General features: G+C 43.4%; 1 protein-coding gene and 1 long non-coding RNA gene across 10 annotated transcripts in view; one reads left to right on the forward strand and one right to left on the reverse strand.

Annotated features, from left to right (window-relative positions):
- Positions 1 to 7174, reverse strand: part of NDFIP2 (Nedd4 family interacting protein 2) — a 47099-nt gene extending 39925 nt beyond the window's left edge. For 7 of the 8 annotated variants that reach the window (XR_012671125.1, XR_012671126.1, XM_075138572.1 and 4 more), the window contains exon 1: positions 6893 to 7020. Coding sequence is in view for 6 of the 8 variants with exons in the window: in XM_075138572.1 (XP_074994673.1) it covers positions 6893 to 6928 (36 nt within the window). In the remaining 2 variants the exon portion in view is untranslated. Of the gene's footprint in view, positions 1 to 6892 lie in introns of all 8 variants that reach the window. The other variant, XM_075138566.1, reaches the window with a different exon arrangement.
- A 150-nt stretch (positions 7175 to 7324) lies between these two features.
- LOC142076215 (uncharacterized) lies at positions 7325 to 13075 on the forward strand. Of its 2 annotated transcripts, none has more exons than XR_012671128.1 (3): positions 7325 to 8665; positions 10178 to 10269; positions 11544 to 13075. It is a non-coding gene; the product is annotated as an uncharacterized LOC142076215 (long non-coding RNA). The 2 variants fall into 2 exon arrangements; XR_012671127.1 differs by having other exon boundaries at positions 7325 to 8158.
- Positions 13076 to 13418: the final 343 nt, after the last annotated feature.

Genomic DNA, 13418 nt, shown 5'->3' on the forward strand with positions numbered 1-13418 from the left:
TCACAACTTTACAAAGTTTAGTAGCAAAGACAAACACAACTCACACAACAACAATGAACATTAAAGGCCCTTTCTTTAAAGAATGCATTTGCGTGTCTCAACAGATAGTATCGAGTTTTTTCAACCCTACTGTTAGAGCTAAAGAGTGTCAACTAAGCATTTTAAAGCAAGCCTACAGAATATGTGGCCCAAAGGACAATTCTCTGGATCTCTCAGTTGCTAGATAGATGATGCATACATCTAGAGGCAGGTGCTTTCCAGCAGATCAGGTTTTTTTGATTATAAGGTAGCTAAACAAAAACAACAAAAAAAATCAGCAGTCTAGGAAGCTCAGCTCTTCAGAGGAGAGTAGAAGATGACCAAGCTAGGGCTACCTGTATACCATAGGGAGTATTTAAAAAAAAAAGTAGCAGACATCGAGGTACATGAGAAAGGAACATGGGCCACACCGCTCATCATCAGCTGTGGCCCAGCACTGCAGGGCTTTAGCAGCCTGGTCATTTGTTCGAATTATGCACTCTCATTCTAGAATTTGGAACAGGTTTTTAGGAGTAAACAGCTTGTACAAGTCTTTTTCCTAATCATTTATTCTATGCATTTGATGCAAGTCAATTTTGTGACCACAACTCTGGAGTTTCAATTACAAGTCTTAATGCTTCAGTACATTCCTCAAAAATACCTTAAGTACTGTTTTCCCTTAAATTACAAGATATGACAATTGATTCAAAATACCATGATCAAAACGGACAATTGGCCTCAGTATCACCCAGGACTCTTACCCCAATTGTCTCATGCTTTACCAAAGGCATCACTCACTCCTCAAAGATGGCAAGTGTTAACTACGTTAATCATTACCAAAGCAATGCTTAAACATGAGCTTGTGCTACTTTACAAAAAAAACCCCCAACCTTACTTTCTGCAATAAGGAGATAACTGATACTGTAAGCATCCTCTTGTCAATAACTTTCCCTCAAGGCTGCTCTACATAACCTTTCCAGATTAATCAGGAAAAAGAAAAAACACGTTCAATAATTCAAGCTACATATACACCTTTACCAAGGACATGATTCTGACCTCTCCGACAACAACCATAAGTCAACATTAATAGGATTATGTCAAAAGGTAAAATATTGTTCAAAGCTAAAATGGACAAACTATGTTTGTGAATATGTTAAATTACCATAGAGAGACCAACATTTTTCTTCAATTTTTTTACTGGAAAGCCATGTTTTAAAAGAAGGAAAATGACAAACCTCTGCCAAACACCTTGAACAGTAGCTCAAGAAAAAGGGATTACAAACAGAAATAAAGTAATATACAGGTTATTGACCAGATTTTGTTGTGTCGACACCACTCAAAATTTGGAGGCTTGTTTTCTAAATCATTCTGTCCATTCCAAACACAGTTGGAGGAGACACAGCCAGGGATGGGGTAGAGGGGGTGACTCAATAGCTAATGTTTTGGCTATAGGTTGATTGAGGAGTAGTTAGACTGTATCAGTTTTAGGCTAATCTTAGCCTATGGTAATGGAAACGATGCTTAAGTGGAACAAACAGTAAAATGTTAAAATGGAAATACATTTTCCACTTTCACTGTAAATCTCAAAGCCGTAAGGCATCCGCATCCTGACATGTGCTGTGAGCCCCAGCTGTGCAAGTCGAAATGACTTCAGCACAAAACAGAAGTAGTTAGTCATTTTCATTAAAAACACAGCTGGCGAAGGGGGTGCCCATTTTACTAAAATCAGCTAGCTGTGACAGTACTTGTCCAGGAAGTGGGAGACCGGAGCCTGAGGCAGCTCAAACCCACAGTCTTGGCTGTGCAATAGCTCAGATTCAGTAGGAGGAGTTGGCAGTGCCTCTCCGACCTAGCAAGTTGCCAATTTTTTCATTCTTTCTTTACTCATAATCTCTCAGGATTACTTTTCTACTCCGCTTGAAAATGGCTTGTCTAATGTGGGTGTACTGGTATGGGTCCATTTGTTCATTCCCCTTTCCAAAGTAGCTGACGCACCTGAAGTCCTGAAGGAGGTCTGAGGCTATGAAACTCAACACAACACTCAAATCTACGACTGTAAACTGAGCACTGAGGTCTCACAAAGTTAGGTGTGATGACATTACCAGTTGCCACATCTTCCTTGTTTTGTCAACACTGCCTCTGGGAAGAAAGTTTCAAAATAAGCCTAGAATTAGCCATTTGTCAGAAGTACCTCACTTTCCCCATCTAGAAGACTGCTACTAACATTTTGTATTAATGTAGCGCTTGGTTTCTGAGATTACCCTGATGTGGTTCCTACCACATTTTTCAGATACAAACAAGCTGAGAGAGTGCTTTTTTCAAGTAGCATGAAAAGAACATCGAGCTTGGCCACATCACAGCTGACTTCTGCTAAGAACCCTGCTATTTGAAGGCATTTTATTCCTGTTACTGAACTTCTGCCTTTTTTAATAGGATTAGAAGACTTACTACATGTGGCATGTACACATGCCACAGCCTGAAGCTGTCCTTTCACATTACATGACTGAGTGTCACTGCTCAGATCAGGTACATCTTTCTTTTGGTTTCGTGCGTCTTTCAAGAACCTAAAAATCCACAGTTTCACAAGGTAGGCTCAGCCACGCCAACAGCTTGCTGTAAAACTATTCACAACACGTAGCAATATGCAGGCAAATGGATTGGAATAAAGTGTTTACAGTAGCAATTTTCATCTCTTAACCCTGTTTCTAAAAAGCACGCACAACTTACATTCATACAAGATTCACACAGCTTTTAAAAATCACAATTTCTTTATCCCTGTAGAGTGCTGTACAATAGCAGGCTGCCGTCTCAGAGTCTTGCATCAGCCATCACTTACAAACCCCACCAAACCCAGGTGCTACAGTGGCACAGCAAGTTCAGTGACAGCTAAACTGGCATCCGTACGGACTGCTGCCTTTGGCTCCATCTGTCCTGGTTTCCTACCTACCCGCTTTACCACTTACCTATCCAGCTCTGACCACCCCGTACGTCCAAGACTGATGACTACCTGACCCCAGATTGATAACCCAAAGCTTTAACCAAGAAAGGGGGGAGAGGTGAGTCAATTATAATTCTTATGCAGTTCAGCATGCAACCTTCAATAGGATTTCTGTGCCTAAATCACTCATATGCACGTGAAGTCTTCCCTCGTGACTCGGTTATCTAGAAAATCACATTTCACAGAAAAAAAAAAGAGGCAATCCCGAGCTTTAATACTTAGTTGCTCACCCAGTTTTACGCACTGCAGAAAACGGCTGCATTTCTTTTTCTTTGTTTCATTATAGATTCACAAAGCATCATTCAAATCACTTTTTCTGCAAACAAGCTGGACTAGGAGCAGACACTTCAGACAAGATAGTAATGCACAAATTAAGGTCAGATGATAAAGAGCTAAAAGGTAAAAAGAATCAGGAGAATGATCACTGAAGAATTTTTATTGTAATTTTCCTATAGTTGATGCCTCAGTCCCCTTACCCAACAACAACCACCAGAATAGAAGAAGAAAAAGAAAAAAATACAACAATAAGGAAACGACAACTGAACTGACTATACCTGTAATGAATGTAAAATTTAAGACACGTTTACCAACAGGATTGCAGCATGCAAGTGACTAAGGGGGGGGAAAAAAAAAAAGGAAGCAAAGCAAAGACAACAAAGGTTGGCTAATTGACTTCTGATGTCATATTCCTGCAGGGAAGCATGACCAATTCTTACCCATCAATTAGTTGCCTTTTTGCCCTAGGAAGAGAGGACAGAAAAGGAGGGGCAGAAGGCAACACACGTCCCAGGCGCCCGCGGCAGGCAGTGACGTAATGCTGGGGCTCGCCTGCTCCCTGCTCACAGCGCTCGCCCTGCTGCGGTTCCAAGTACCAGCTTTTTAACAGCTGCCTGGTTTGAGCATTTTTAAACTGCTTTTTAAATAAAATGCAGATGCACAAGAAAGGGTAAGATGCAGAACGAAGCTTTAGTGCTATTTCTGACAGAGATAAAAAACAAGGGAAGCTAAGGGTTAGTTTTATGATCAGACATTTTCTGTTTCATAAGAAGTCATAAAACTGGCTTGTTGTCCTAAAGCTCAAAACTAAATTGCCTGCCATTCTTAAAGCCTTTTAGTTTAACTTACTTGAAGAAACCACAAATAAAAAGAGGCAGCAGTGAGATAGCTCCTTCAACTTCACTGAAGTGCTACTGTCACCGCCAGGAACAGAAATGCGTGTCAGTAATTCTTTCGATAATAGTGTACGCCTATAATTCTATTTAGAAAAGAACTTGCCCTGAATACAGCAAAACAGATCAGTCAGAACTAAAGGCAGAATGGGTACAATTGAAAAAAAAAGTGTCTGCTATTATTCATGGAGGAAAAAAAAAAAAGACATACAGTGAGCATTGCAGAACTGGTCAGATTTCATAAGCTTAGCACTAGGAAGTGCGACGTTCACAAAACTAATGCAATATCTGCCACGTTAAGTCATATTTTGCTTTTATATTTTGTCCTTAAAAATTAGGACACAACCATAAAATCTGCAATAATCTATTGCTTACTACCTATCACAGTCATTATGTAAGCAAATACATAATGCTTAAGATCACATGGTTGAATAATCAGGTGCTAACTAAGTCTATCTGCAACTGCCTTGTTCATTCCATTCTCTGACCCAACACAGCAAGTAAATAACATTACAAAAATCTCAATGTCTAGCAGTCAGATATACAGAGAGAAGATAAAACAACACGCTCTTTCCTATGGGACAGTAATCAGTAAGGTCATATTTTAAACTCTGGAGTACATCAGAGATTAAGACAGCCCTTTCATGGTGACGTACAACAAATTCAATGGAACTTAATGTGCTGTAATTGCGATGGCTTCAGAGAACACTTCCGTAACAAAATTCAGTGGCACAAATTGACCACAAAGTTTAATATACATAGGGAACTGACTAGGCCAACTCCTGCGGTCGAATATTAAGATTAGCCCTTTTGGAAGGCCGCACCAAAGAGCATTTACCCAAAGTTGGGCACCAGCACCATCACTGGAAGCTCCTAATCAAATGTAACATAAAAATATCACAGAGGCAAATTATTTCTTCATTCCATTTTACTGAGGTTTTTTCTACTCCTTTGAGTTACAGAATTAAAATTTCCCTTGTATTTGTCTGAAGTTTAATAGCATATACTTTTAAGGCCTTTTAAAACATAACCAGGTTACTTCGGGCTTCAGGGAGGACAGTGTTTGCAGGCTCTTAAGAAAATGCTCTGCCAGCATTTTCCTTCTCCGTTGCGAAGGAGGAGGAATCACTTTAGCACTTCTACTGATTCTAAGTTATGGCAGTGTGGCGCAGGAAGAGAAGCGTGCTGGAAAACTGACCCGTAAAGCACTTGGCGACCTGCTAGCATCCTAAAGGCAAACGTCACTCCTGAGAAGTCTTAAGGTGCTAGGTGTGTTCATCAGCTATATGACAATCGCAGCATATAATCATCCAAGAGCATACAGAAACTTCCCACACTGTAAGACTACAAAAGTAAATATTCCAAACCCATTACAAGGGTTTTCACGTTACTTTTTTTTGGGTCATAACCTAGGAACAATCTGAATATAAATATCAGCATTTAGTTCTGCATATGCACAGAAGTAAATGTGATTACTTCTGTGGACATTGTTTTCACTGCTCAAGCTGTAAAACACAAACAGTAAGATAAATGATTCAGGATTTAGCTAGAAGATTGTAGTTGAAATTTGAATTACAGACAGTAGCAAAGATTCCAGACTTCTGTAGTGCAACCTTACATACGTAGCAAAGCCATGAAGTACAAGGAACTGAAGGATAAAATTGAAACTTTTGAGGAGACTGCACCCAAGTAATTTTTGCAACCAATAACCAGAAAAGCTTATATATTTTGAGTACAACTGACATTAAGCTAATGACTGCAAGATTAATATAACTGACATTAAACTAACAACTGCGAGAAACAAGCAGTGCAATCAATTCGGGCAGGAGGAAAATCTTTGCGTCCTAAATGATTATTTCTGTAGTGAAGTTTAGGAAGGAAAGAACGGACATTTAAATCGGACTCAATGAACTGAAAAGATCTGAAGACCGAGCTTTAGTAAGCGAGGGTGCCCACGGGGGCACGTGTGCCTGCCGCTGCGCACAGGCACACAGACAGACAGACAGGCAGAGGCTTTACTGAAGGTCACTCTCTGCCTTTTGCAGCCCCCCGCACCTCGCGGCCAGTGAGCCGGCGCACACGCGTGGGTGTGTGCAGGCACACCGGCTCAAAGAGGAGCAGGCAGAGGCGGGCACCGCACGCTGTCCCTGCGCCAGGCGGCTCCGGACTAGTAAAAACAAGGAGGTTTTAAAGCAGAAGCGCCCACTCCACCCCTTCCCCGGTTCCGCAGCCAGGCAGGCGCGAACCGCGGTCCTGCTCGGGCGGCGCTCTCCGGGGAGGCCCGCCACCCCCTCACCGGCGGGGGACGCGCTCGGGAAAACCCACCGCCCCCAGACCGGCACCAAGGGCCGAGGGGGGGGCCGCGGGGAGGGGAAGGGGGGAGGCCAAAGGCGGTTTCCCGTGCAGGCCGGCAGCGCGGCCGAGGCCGGCCAGCCGCCCCCCCCGGAGGCCGGGCGCCAGGGCCTCCCGGGGGTGGGGGAACAGCTCCCGCCGGAGCCGCGCCGCCCGGACAAGGCCCGGCTGTCAGAGCTCCGCCGCCGGCGGGCCCGTACCGGCGCTGGAGAAACGGCAGGGGTCCCCGCCAGACCCCCAGCGTGGGGGCCGAGAACCGAGGGGTGGGGGGGAAGCGCGCCCCGGCCGCCCCCGCCCCGCCGCACCGCCCCGACCCGAGGAGGCGGGGGGAGGCGAGCGGGGCCGCCGCACTCACCACTTGGTAGCGGCTGGCGGGCTGGTGGTGGTCCATTGCGCCCGCAGCTCCTCCGCGACCCTCGGCCCTTCCCCCGCCCGCTCAACCGGAGCCGCCGCCGCCGCCCCGGCCCTCCCCCGCTGCGGCCGCCCCCCGCCCACCTCCGGCGGCGGAGCCGGCCCAGGCACCGCCCCCCCGGCACCGCCCCCCCGGCACCGCCCCCGCTAGGGGAGGTGCCGGCAGAGCCCCGCCGCGCGCACGGCGGCGGGGCGGGGCGCGGGGGAGGTACCGCCCTCTCTCTGTGACGCACCGCGGCGCGCGTCCCCCCGCAGCCCAACCCCCCGACACTCTGGCCGCGCATGCGCGTAGCTGCTGCCGGGGAGCGGCGGGAGCCATGTTCTGGCCAGGGCGGTGGGCGTGCGGCCTCGCTGGCTGCTGAACGTAGGCGCTGCTGAACGTAGGCAGGGCCGCGCCGCCTTCCTCCCCCGCCTGCCGCCCCGGTGTCGCTCCTCTCCCCGTGTTTCCCTCGGGGCTGCTGAGCACGGGGTCTAGCCTGCGGCCTCCCGCCTGTGGGCTTCGCCGACTCTGCCGCTGCTGAAGGCGCTGAGGGTGGCGGCCTCTCGTCGATCCACTGGGCCGAGGGCGGTGAGAGGCCCTGGCCCTGCTGCAGGCCTGCACGCTGTGCTGTGCTGAGCCCACTGCCGTGCTGGCGGCCAGCCCCAGCCCCTTCCTGGGTGGCTATGCATACACAGCGCCCAGCTCATGACCAGATGTCTCCACCTCGGCCCTTTCCCCTCTCTTTTCTCTGCAGGACTGTTCTGTGAAGCTGTCCGGTCTGAAAACCGTGCCTTGCTTAGATACTTGCCTCCATGGGGTGAGAAGATGGAGGATGTGGCACTGAACACATCCTTCAGACCTGGAGAATGATCTTCAATATGCATCTCCCTGTAACAATTTTGAGTCATGAGCCTATTTGCCCTTGATTCTTTTGAAAGTTCAAGGCAAAGCACCATTCTCTGATAAGAAAGTGTGGCTTTTTCCTCCTCTCTCCCTCAAAAACTGTAGATGTTTATGTGTTTGTATGTTTTTGACCTCCTGGGGTAAAAACAGTGAAAAACACCTTCACCCATAGCGGCATATCAGATGAGGATGACTCATTCCTAGGTTCCCAGATTGTCAGAGATGTAGCTGTGGTACGAAACCATTTCGAAATAGCTGTAGATACAGCTCCTAGCTGCAGTGGAGAGGACTGTCTGTACATGTAGCGGAGTATAACTGATCTGCAAGGTAAATGCTCTCACGAAAGCAGCTTCTCACTAATGACTTGCACACAGAACTTTATCCTGCAGCCCAGATCATCACCTTTATCCAGGCTGCTTGCTTGTGTGGGGGCTGACCTGCACAGCAGCTAAGTGTTTTCGTGCAGGCAGTCATTACTGATAAGCTGGGTGAGGACTTGAGGGAGTGGAGTTAAGTCCCAGTACGTGCGCGTAGGAGGGCAGAGAAGTGGAGAGCGAGCTTGGAGTTTTGTTTCTAGACGGGGGTGGGAGTGAAGATATACAGCATTACGAGGGAGGAGGTGGTGGAAGCGTGAGGCTTTTTGCATGCGCCCAGGACCTTACTTGCAGCCCATATCTGGCTAATGCAGCGGTTACTAAAGTAACCCAAACAAAACAAGTTTGGGAAGTGCGGGCCTACTCTATTGTTCGTTGCATTTGTTATGTTCCTCATACAGGAACTTCTGCACATCAAAAGCCCTAACAGTTAGGAAACAAAGTTGGCAGAGAAATATAGGTTAGAAATGGATTAATGTTATTATTTTCCTAACAGGATTTCCTCCTTTTTCCTCTTTACCTCTATAAATAATGAAAGTTTCTATGTTTAATTATTCTGTCTTAAAAGGAACAGTTATTAGTAAAGGTCATGTTGAGTTTAAGAATAGTCTGTACAGAGTACTGCACTGTGTTTGTGTTACCAAATAGAAGGAAAATCTCTTAATTATATTACCAGATTTCATGGGAAATGGGATTTGGACCATTCATTTAATAGGTTTAACTTCTAGTGTCTTACATATTGTGAGAAACAATTTTCCTCAAAGTAAACTGTTTCTGAAGTGTTGCATGTGACATCTCAGCGCAGGAAGACATTTCCTGAAAAGTGTACAAAACAAAGATGGAGTGTTGATCTGAAATTTTGAAAATGTCACCTGACCTCCACGGGTTTTTTTAAGTGTTTTTTTTGTATCTCAGCTCCATGGAATACACTGTCCTAGAAACTCCAACTTGGGCACTAGTTAATAGCTGCCAAATAGTATTTCAGTCTGTAAATGTTAGAATACAATTGGGTAAGCATTTATTAAGATATAACTTTCAGTTTTGAACTTGTGCAGATCCCTTCTTTTAAGGGAAGAAAGGACAGTAGGCAAGAACCAGAATGTCTTTAATAGGGAAGTTAGAACATATTCCTAGAAGCTTGGGAAGAGTCAGTAGCTGCAGGGGTGGATTTAGGAGAGGTAGTAAAGGTGTGTGTGGGGAGGGAGTTTCATACTTGGGGACAAATTTTGGATGGGTGATACAACTTACGAAATACACAGAGACACAGCTTTTTCCTCAGGAATATTATCAGTGTATTTATGGGACTTATCCTCAAAACAGATGATGTGACTAATTTAAGCTTTAAATATGTCCATCTTTCAGTTCTTATTCTTTCTGGAACATTGTAATTCTTTTTTTTAAAGCTATGTAACTGGATAGGAGACTATGTCATTGTATTGGTAGAAGGCTGAAAAAGGAAGGTCATGCATTTCTGTCAGATCTTTGTATTTTCAAAATAGTGTTTTCTGTATATTTTAATTTAACTGTCTGGTTCCAGAGGTTTTGACTATGGCATAATATTAATCTATAATGCAAAGTAATTGGCAAGCATTAAGGCACCTTTAAATCACAGAACCACAGAAGGGTTGAGGTTGGAAGTGACTTCTGGAGGCCGTCTGGTCCAACCCCCCTGCTCAAGCAAGGCAACCTAGAGCTGGTTGCCCAGGACCATGTCCAGACGGCTTTTGAATATCTCCAAAGATGAAGACTCCACAACCTCCCTGGCCAACCTGTGCCAGTGTTCTGTCAATCTCACAGTAGAAAAAAAAGTTTCCTGATGTTCAGAGGGAACCTCCTGTGTTTCTGTGTGTGCCCATTGCCTCTGGTCCTGTCACTGGGCACCACTGAAAAGAGTGGCTGCGTCCTCTTTGCACCCTCCCTTCAGGTATTTAGATACACTGATGAGGTCCTCCCTGAACCTTCTCTTCTCCAGGCTGAACAGTCCCAGGTCTCGGAGACTTTCCTCACAGGAGAGATGCTCCAGTCCCTTCGTCATCTTCATGGCCCTTTGTTGGACTCTCTCCAGTATGTCTACATCTCTCTTGTACTCTCCTGTACAAAACATATTGAATGTGAAAAATGTGTATTTCAGAACTCTTAGGACTTTATTGCTTAGATGAACAAGTCATGTTGACTAAAACACTTTGATACTAGTTTTAAGATTTACTTTTTCAGTTTGACCTTCTTAAACCTTAAGAGACTATAGTGACAGTAATGGTTATCACCATTTTCTGGATCCTGCAGTGAATTGTTCACTGTAAAAGATCTGTATTTAAGGAAATGTAAATAGTGTTCTAAATAGCATGTAAACAAAGTAGTGTCAAAATGACATTTAAAAGAGAGCATTGCTTCAGATTTGTTTTAGGAAAGAAGAAACTTAATTGCTGTTAGTCAGCAAGTTTACAACAGTTTAAACCTTGCTCCACCATGAAAACGAGCCAAGAAAAGAATCTTCTTGGTAATAATAACTGTTGCAAGCTCAGTTCTGCAAAATTTTGACTTGAAGGGAGTGATCTGAATTCAGACAAGTCAACATAATTGCACAAAGGCAAGCGGTACAAGACTTGTTAGCAATTTTAAACTTGTTTTTCATTCATCATTCAATCAATGGCCAGCAAATAAGAAAGCACTATATTTAACTTCACACTTCTTCACCTGCATAAGCCTATTCAAATTTTTAAGGTTTCTGATGGAAGTTACATAATAGGTAGATTTCAGAACTAAGTTAATTTTATCTTAGTAAACATACATAAAACCAATACTGCATATTGATATTATTCTACAATTTTGTACTATTTTAAGTAAATGTTATGCTTACTGTCCTATTTTGCTTGCTGTACCATATAAAGAATTTAGAATAAAAGCTGTACGTTTCTATCCAAAAACTGAACAAAGAAAAAAAAAAGATTTCCGTTTTTGTAGCTTCATTTTGCATCTTGAGCATTGGTTTTCAGATCTCTAATACAGATAATGTCAGTGGGAAATAAATAGATTTTTCCAAATGTAAATCTAATGAAATTAATGTACCTAATTTACTCATGGATGACCTGAAACCAGGCTGTGAATTTACTGACTGTATTTGTTTTCCTCACTGTTTTCAAACTCTGTTTATAAACTGCTTAGTTTTAATTCCATGTTCTTGGTTGTGTAAACTGCACAAAATTTCTGATCTCTGTATGGGTTTAGATAGCTACTTTAAGCAGGAAGTTGGCTTGAAGAAACCACTGGGACAGAATTTCTTAGAAAGAAACAGCAGGAGGTTGGCTTGGTTTTCTTCATCTTTTCTTCTCCTTTTTTAGGCAACACAGGCAACGCCAGAGCCATCATTAACAGAAGCACTGGGCTACTTTTAAGATTTCGCAGCCAAATACAGATTTTCAATTACATTGTTGTCATCTTTGTTCAGCGTGTATATACATGTGTATAGTCTTGCAGATCCGGTCCTTGGATATGTCCAAATACCATGCAGATGTACCTGAACCAGCTTTAAATGTCATTACTGCAACACAGAGCTCAGGGTGGGAAACATCTCAAATATTTGCCTTGGTCTAGGATGGATTTTGCAGTCTGCAGGGATCTCTATACTGCCACAGCTGTTTCCTGTTAGTCACAGGGACAGGTTTAAACTAGTTCAGGTATATTCGTTGTAGCTGTGCATAGCTGTACTTTGTCTAAATTGGTAGGGTGGTCAGATCCCTATGTCTCTGTTGTCTCCCTTACAACTTACACTGATTACCTTTGCTGGCCACAAGCAAGGTTAAAGCAGGAGACCATGGAAGTGAAGGAACATTATCTACCAAACAGATGCAGCTACGCTTCAGACAAATTCAGGGAGCCAATGCTCACATTAGCAGCAGTACAGCTTCTTCAGTATAGCTTGGTGTTTTTGCAGAAAAAAAGAGTGTAGCAAGCTGCCACTGAGAGATGATTGCTCGGCCGATTTTGTGGACTAAGCTCTGAATCTAGAGGAAATGGTACGGAGTCTATAAATAAAGGCTGAGGCAGCGTGTGCTTGTCTCTCAGAGTGGATTCTTCTTAAGAAGTCGTATCTCCACATAATGTGACACAAACTGGCTGTTGCTATGAAGAATGAACGCAAAGGCTGACGGCGTTTCACACAGGTGACAGAGGAGGGTCTAACTGAGTAAGAAGGATCTGCCAAGTCCCATCTCTTTGGAGAGGCATGTGTACTTTGAGAGAAGTCAGAACAAAGCAGAAGAATCACAGGAGTAAACACTTGAGCGTGTGCCAGTTTGAAGTTGTTCTCTTTAAAACTAGTTTGTCTCTTTAAAATTCATGAGTTTATAACTATTTTTGGAAAATGCCTTGTAATAAAATATAATCATTTAAATATTTGTGTGTCAGAAACACCGGTGGTGGACACAACCTAAAAAAAACACCAAACAACAAAACCAAGAAGTAATTACAATTTTTAAAAATTTATATGGTATAGTTTTTCAGTGTTTTTTCGGATACAGAACTGATGTTATAAACCTAGTCTTGATAGTAGCCAACATGTGCTGTTATGGAAATAAACAATGTTTAACAAACAAAAAAATCCCCATATGGCTTTGAAGTTTCCATTTAGCAAATGGAGTTGTATAGAATGTGCAGAAGTAGGCAGGGTCGATAAAACTGATGACAGTAAAGTAGAAATACAGAACAAAGAGTGTTAATACATGCCAAATTATGAAGGAATGTGGGAATATGTGAGAAAACACCTCCAGTTAGAAACCAAAGAACAAAAAAAAAATCCCCAAACCCTTGAGATCTGTTGGGAAAAATGGAGGAAATGGTAGAAAATGCAGATGGCAATATACTTTGTGCATTAAAACTCGGTACAGGTGGATACTGCAAGAAGAAATCCATTGCTATTATGAAGTCCTATTTGGATAGGACATATCCACTCTGACCCTGGCATTACTTGTATTTTTTGTACTATGAATAAGGTATGATTAAGTAGAAAACAGTTTTAGTGTGTATTCCTTAGGAAGAAGATTATTCAAATATTTGTTGAGCCATTAATCTGAAAGCTACTTTGTTTTTAAACTGGTTCTCGGTCTTCTGTGAATGATGTGAATATTGTCTCTGTTTTAAAACATCTTGAATGAAATTATATGAGAATAAGCGTGCAAAAAATCTAAACAGTAAAGGCCTGGATGTTATCTGAAAAT

Source organism: Calonectris borealis, chromosome 1 (genome assembly GCF_964195595.1).
Source record: "Calonectris borealis chromosome 1, bCalBor7.hap1.2, whole genome shotgun sequence".
Lineage (NCBI taxonomy): Eukaryota > Metazoa > Chordata > Aves > Procellariiformes > Procellariidae > Calonectris > Calonectris borealis.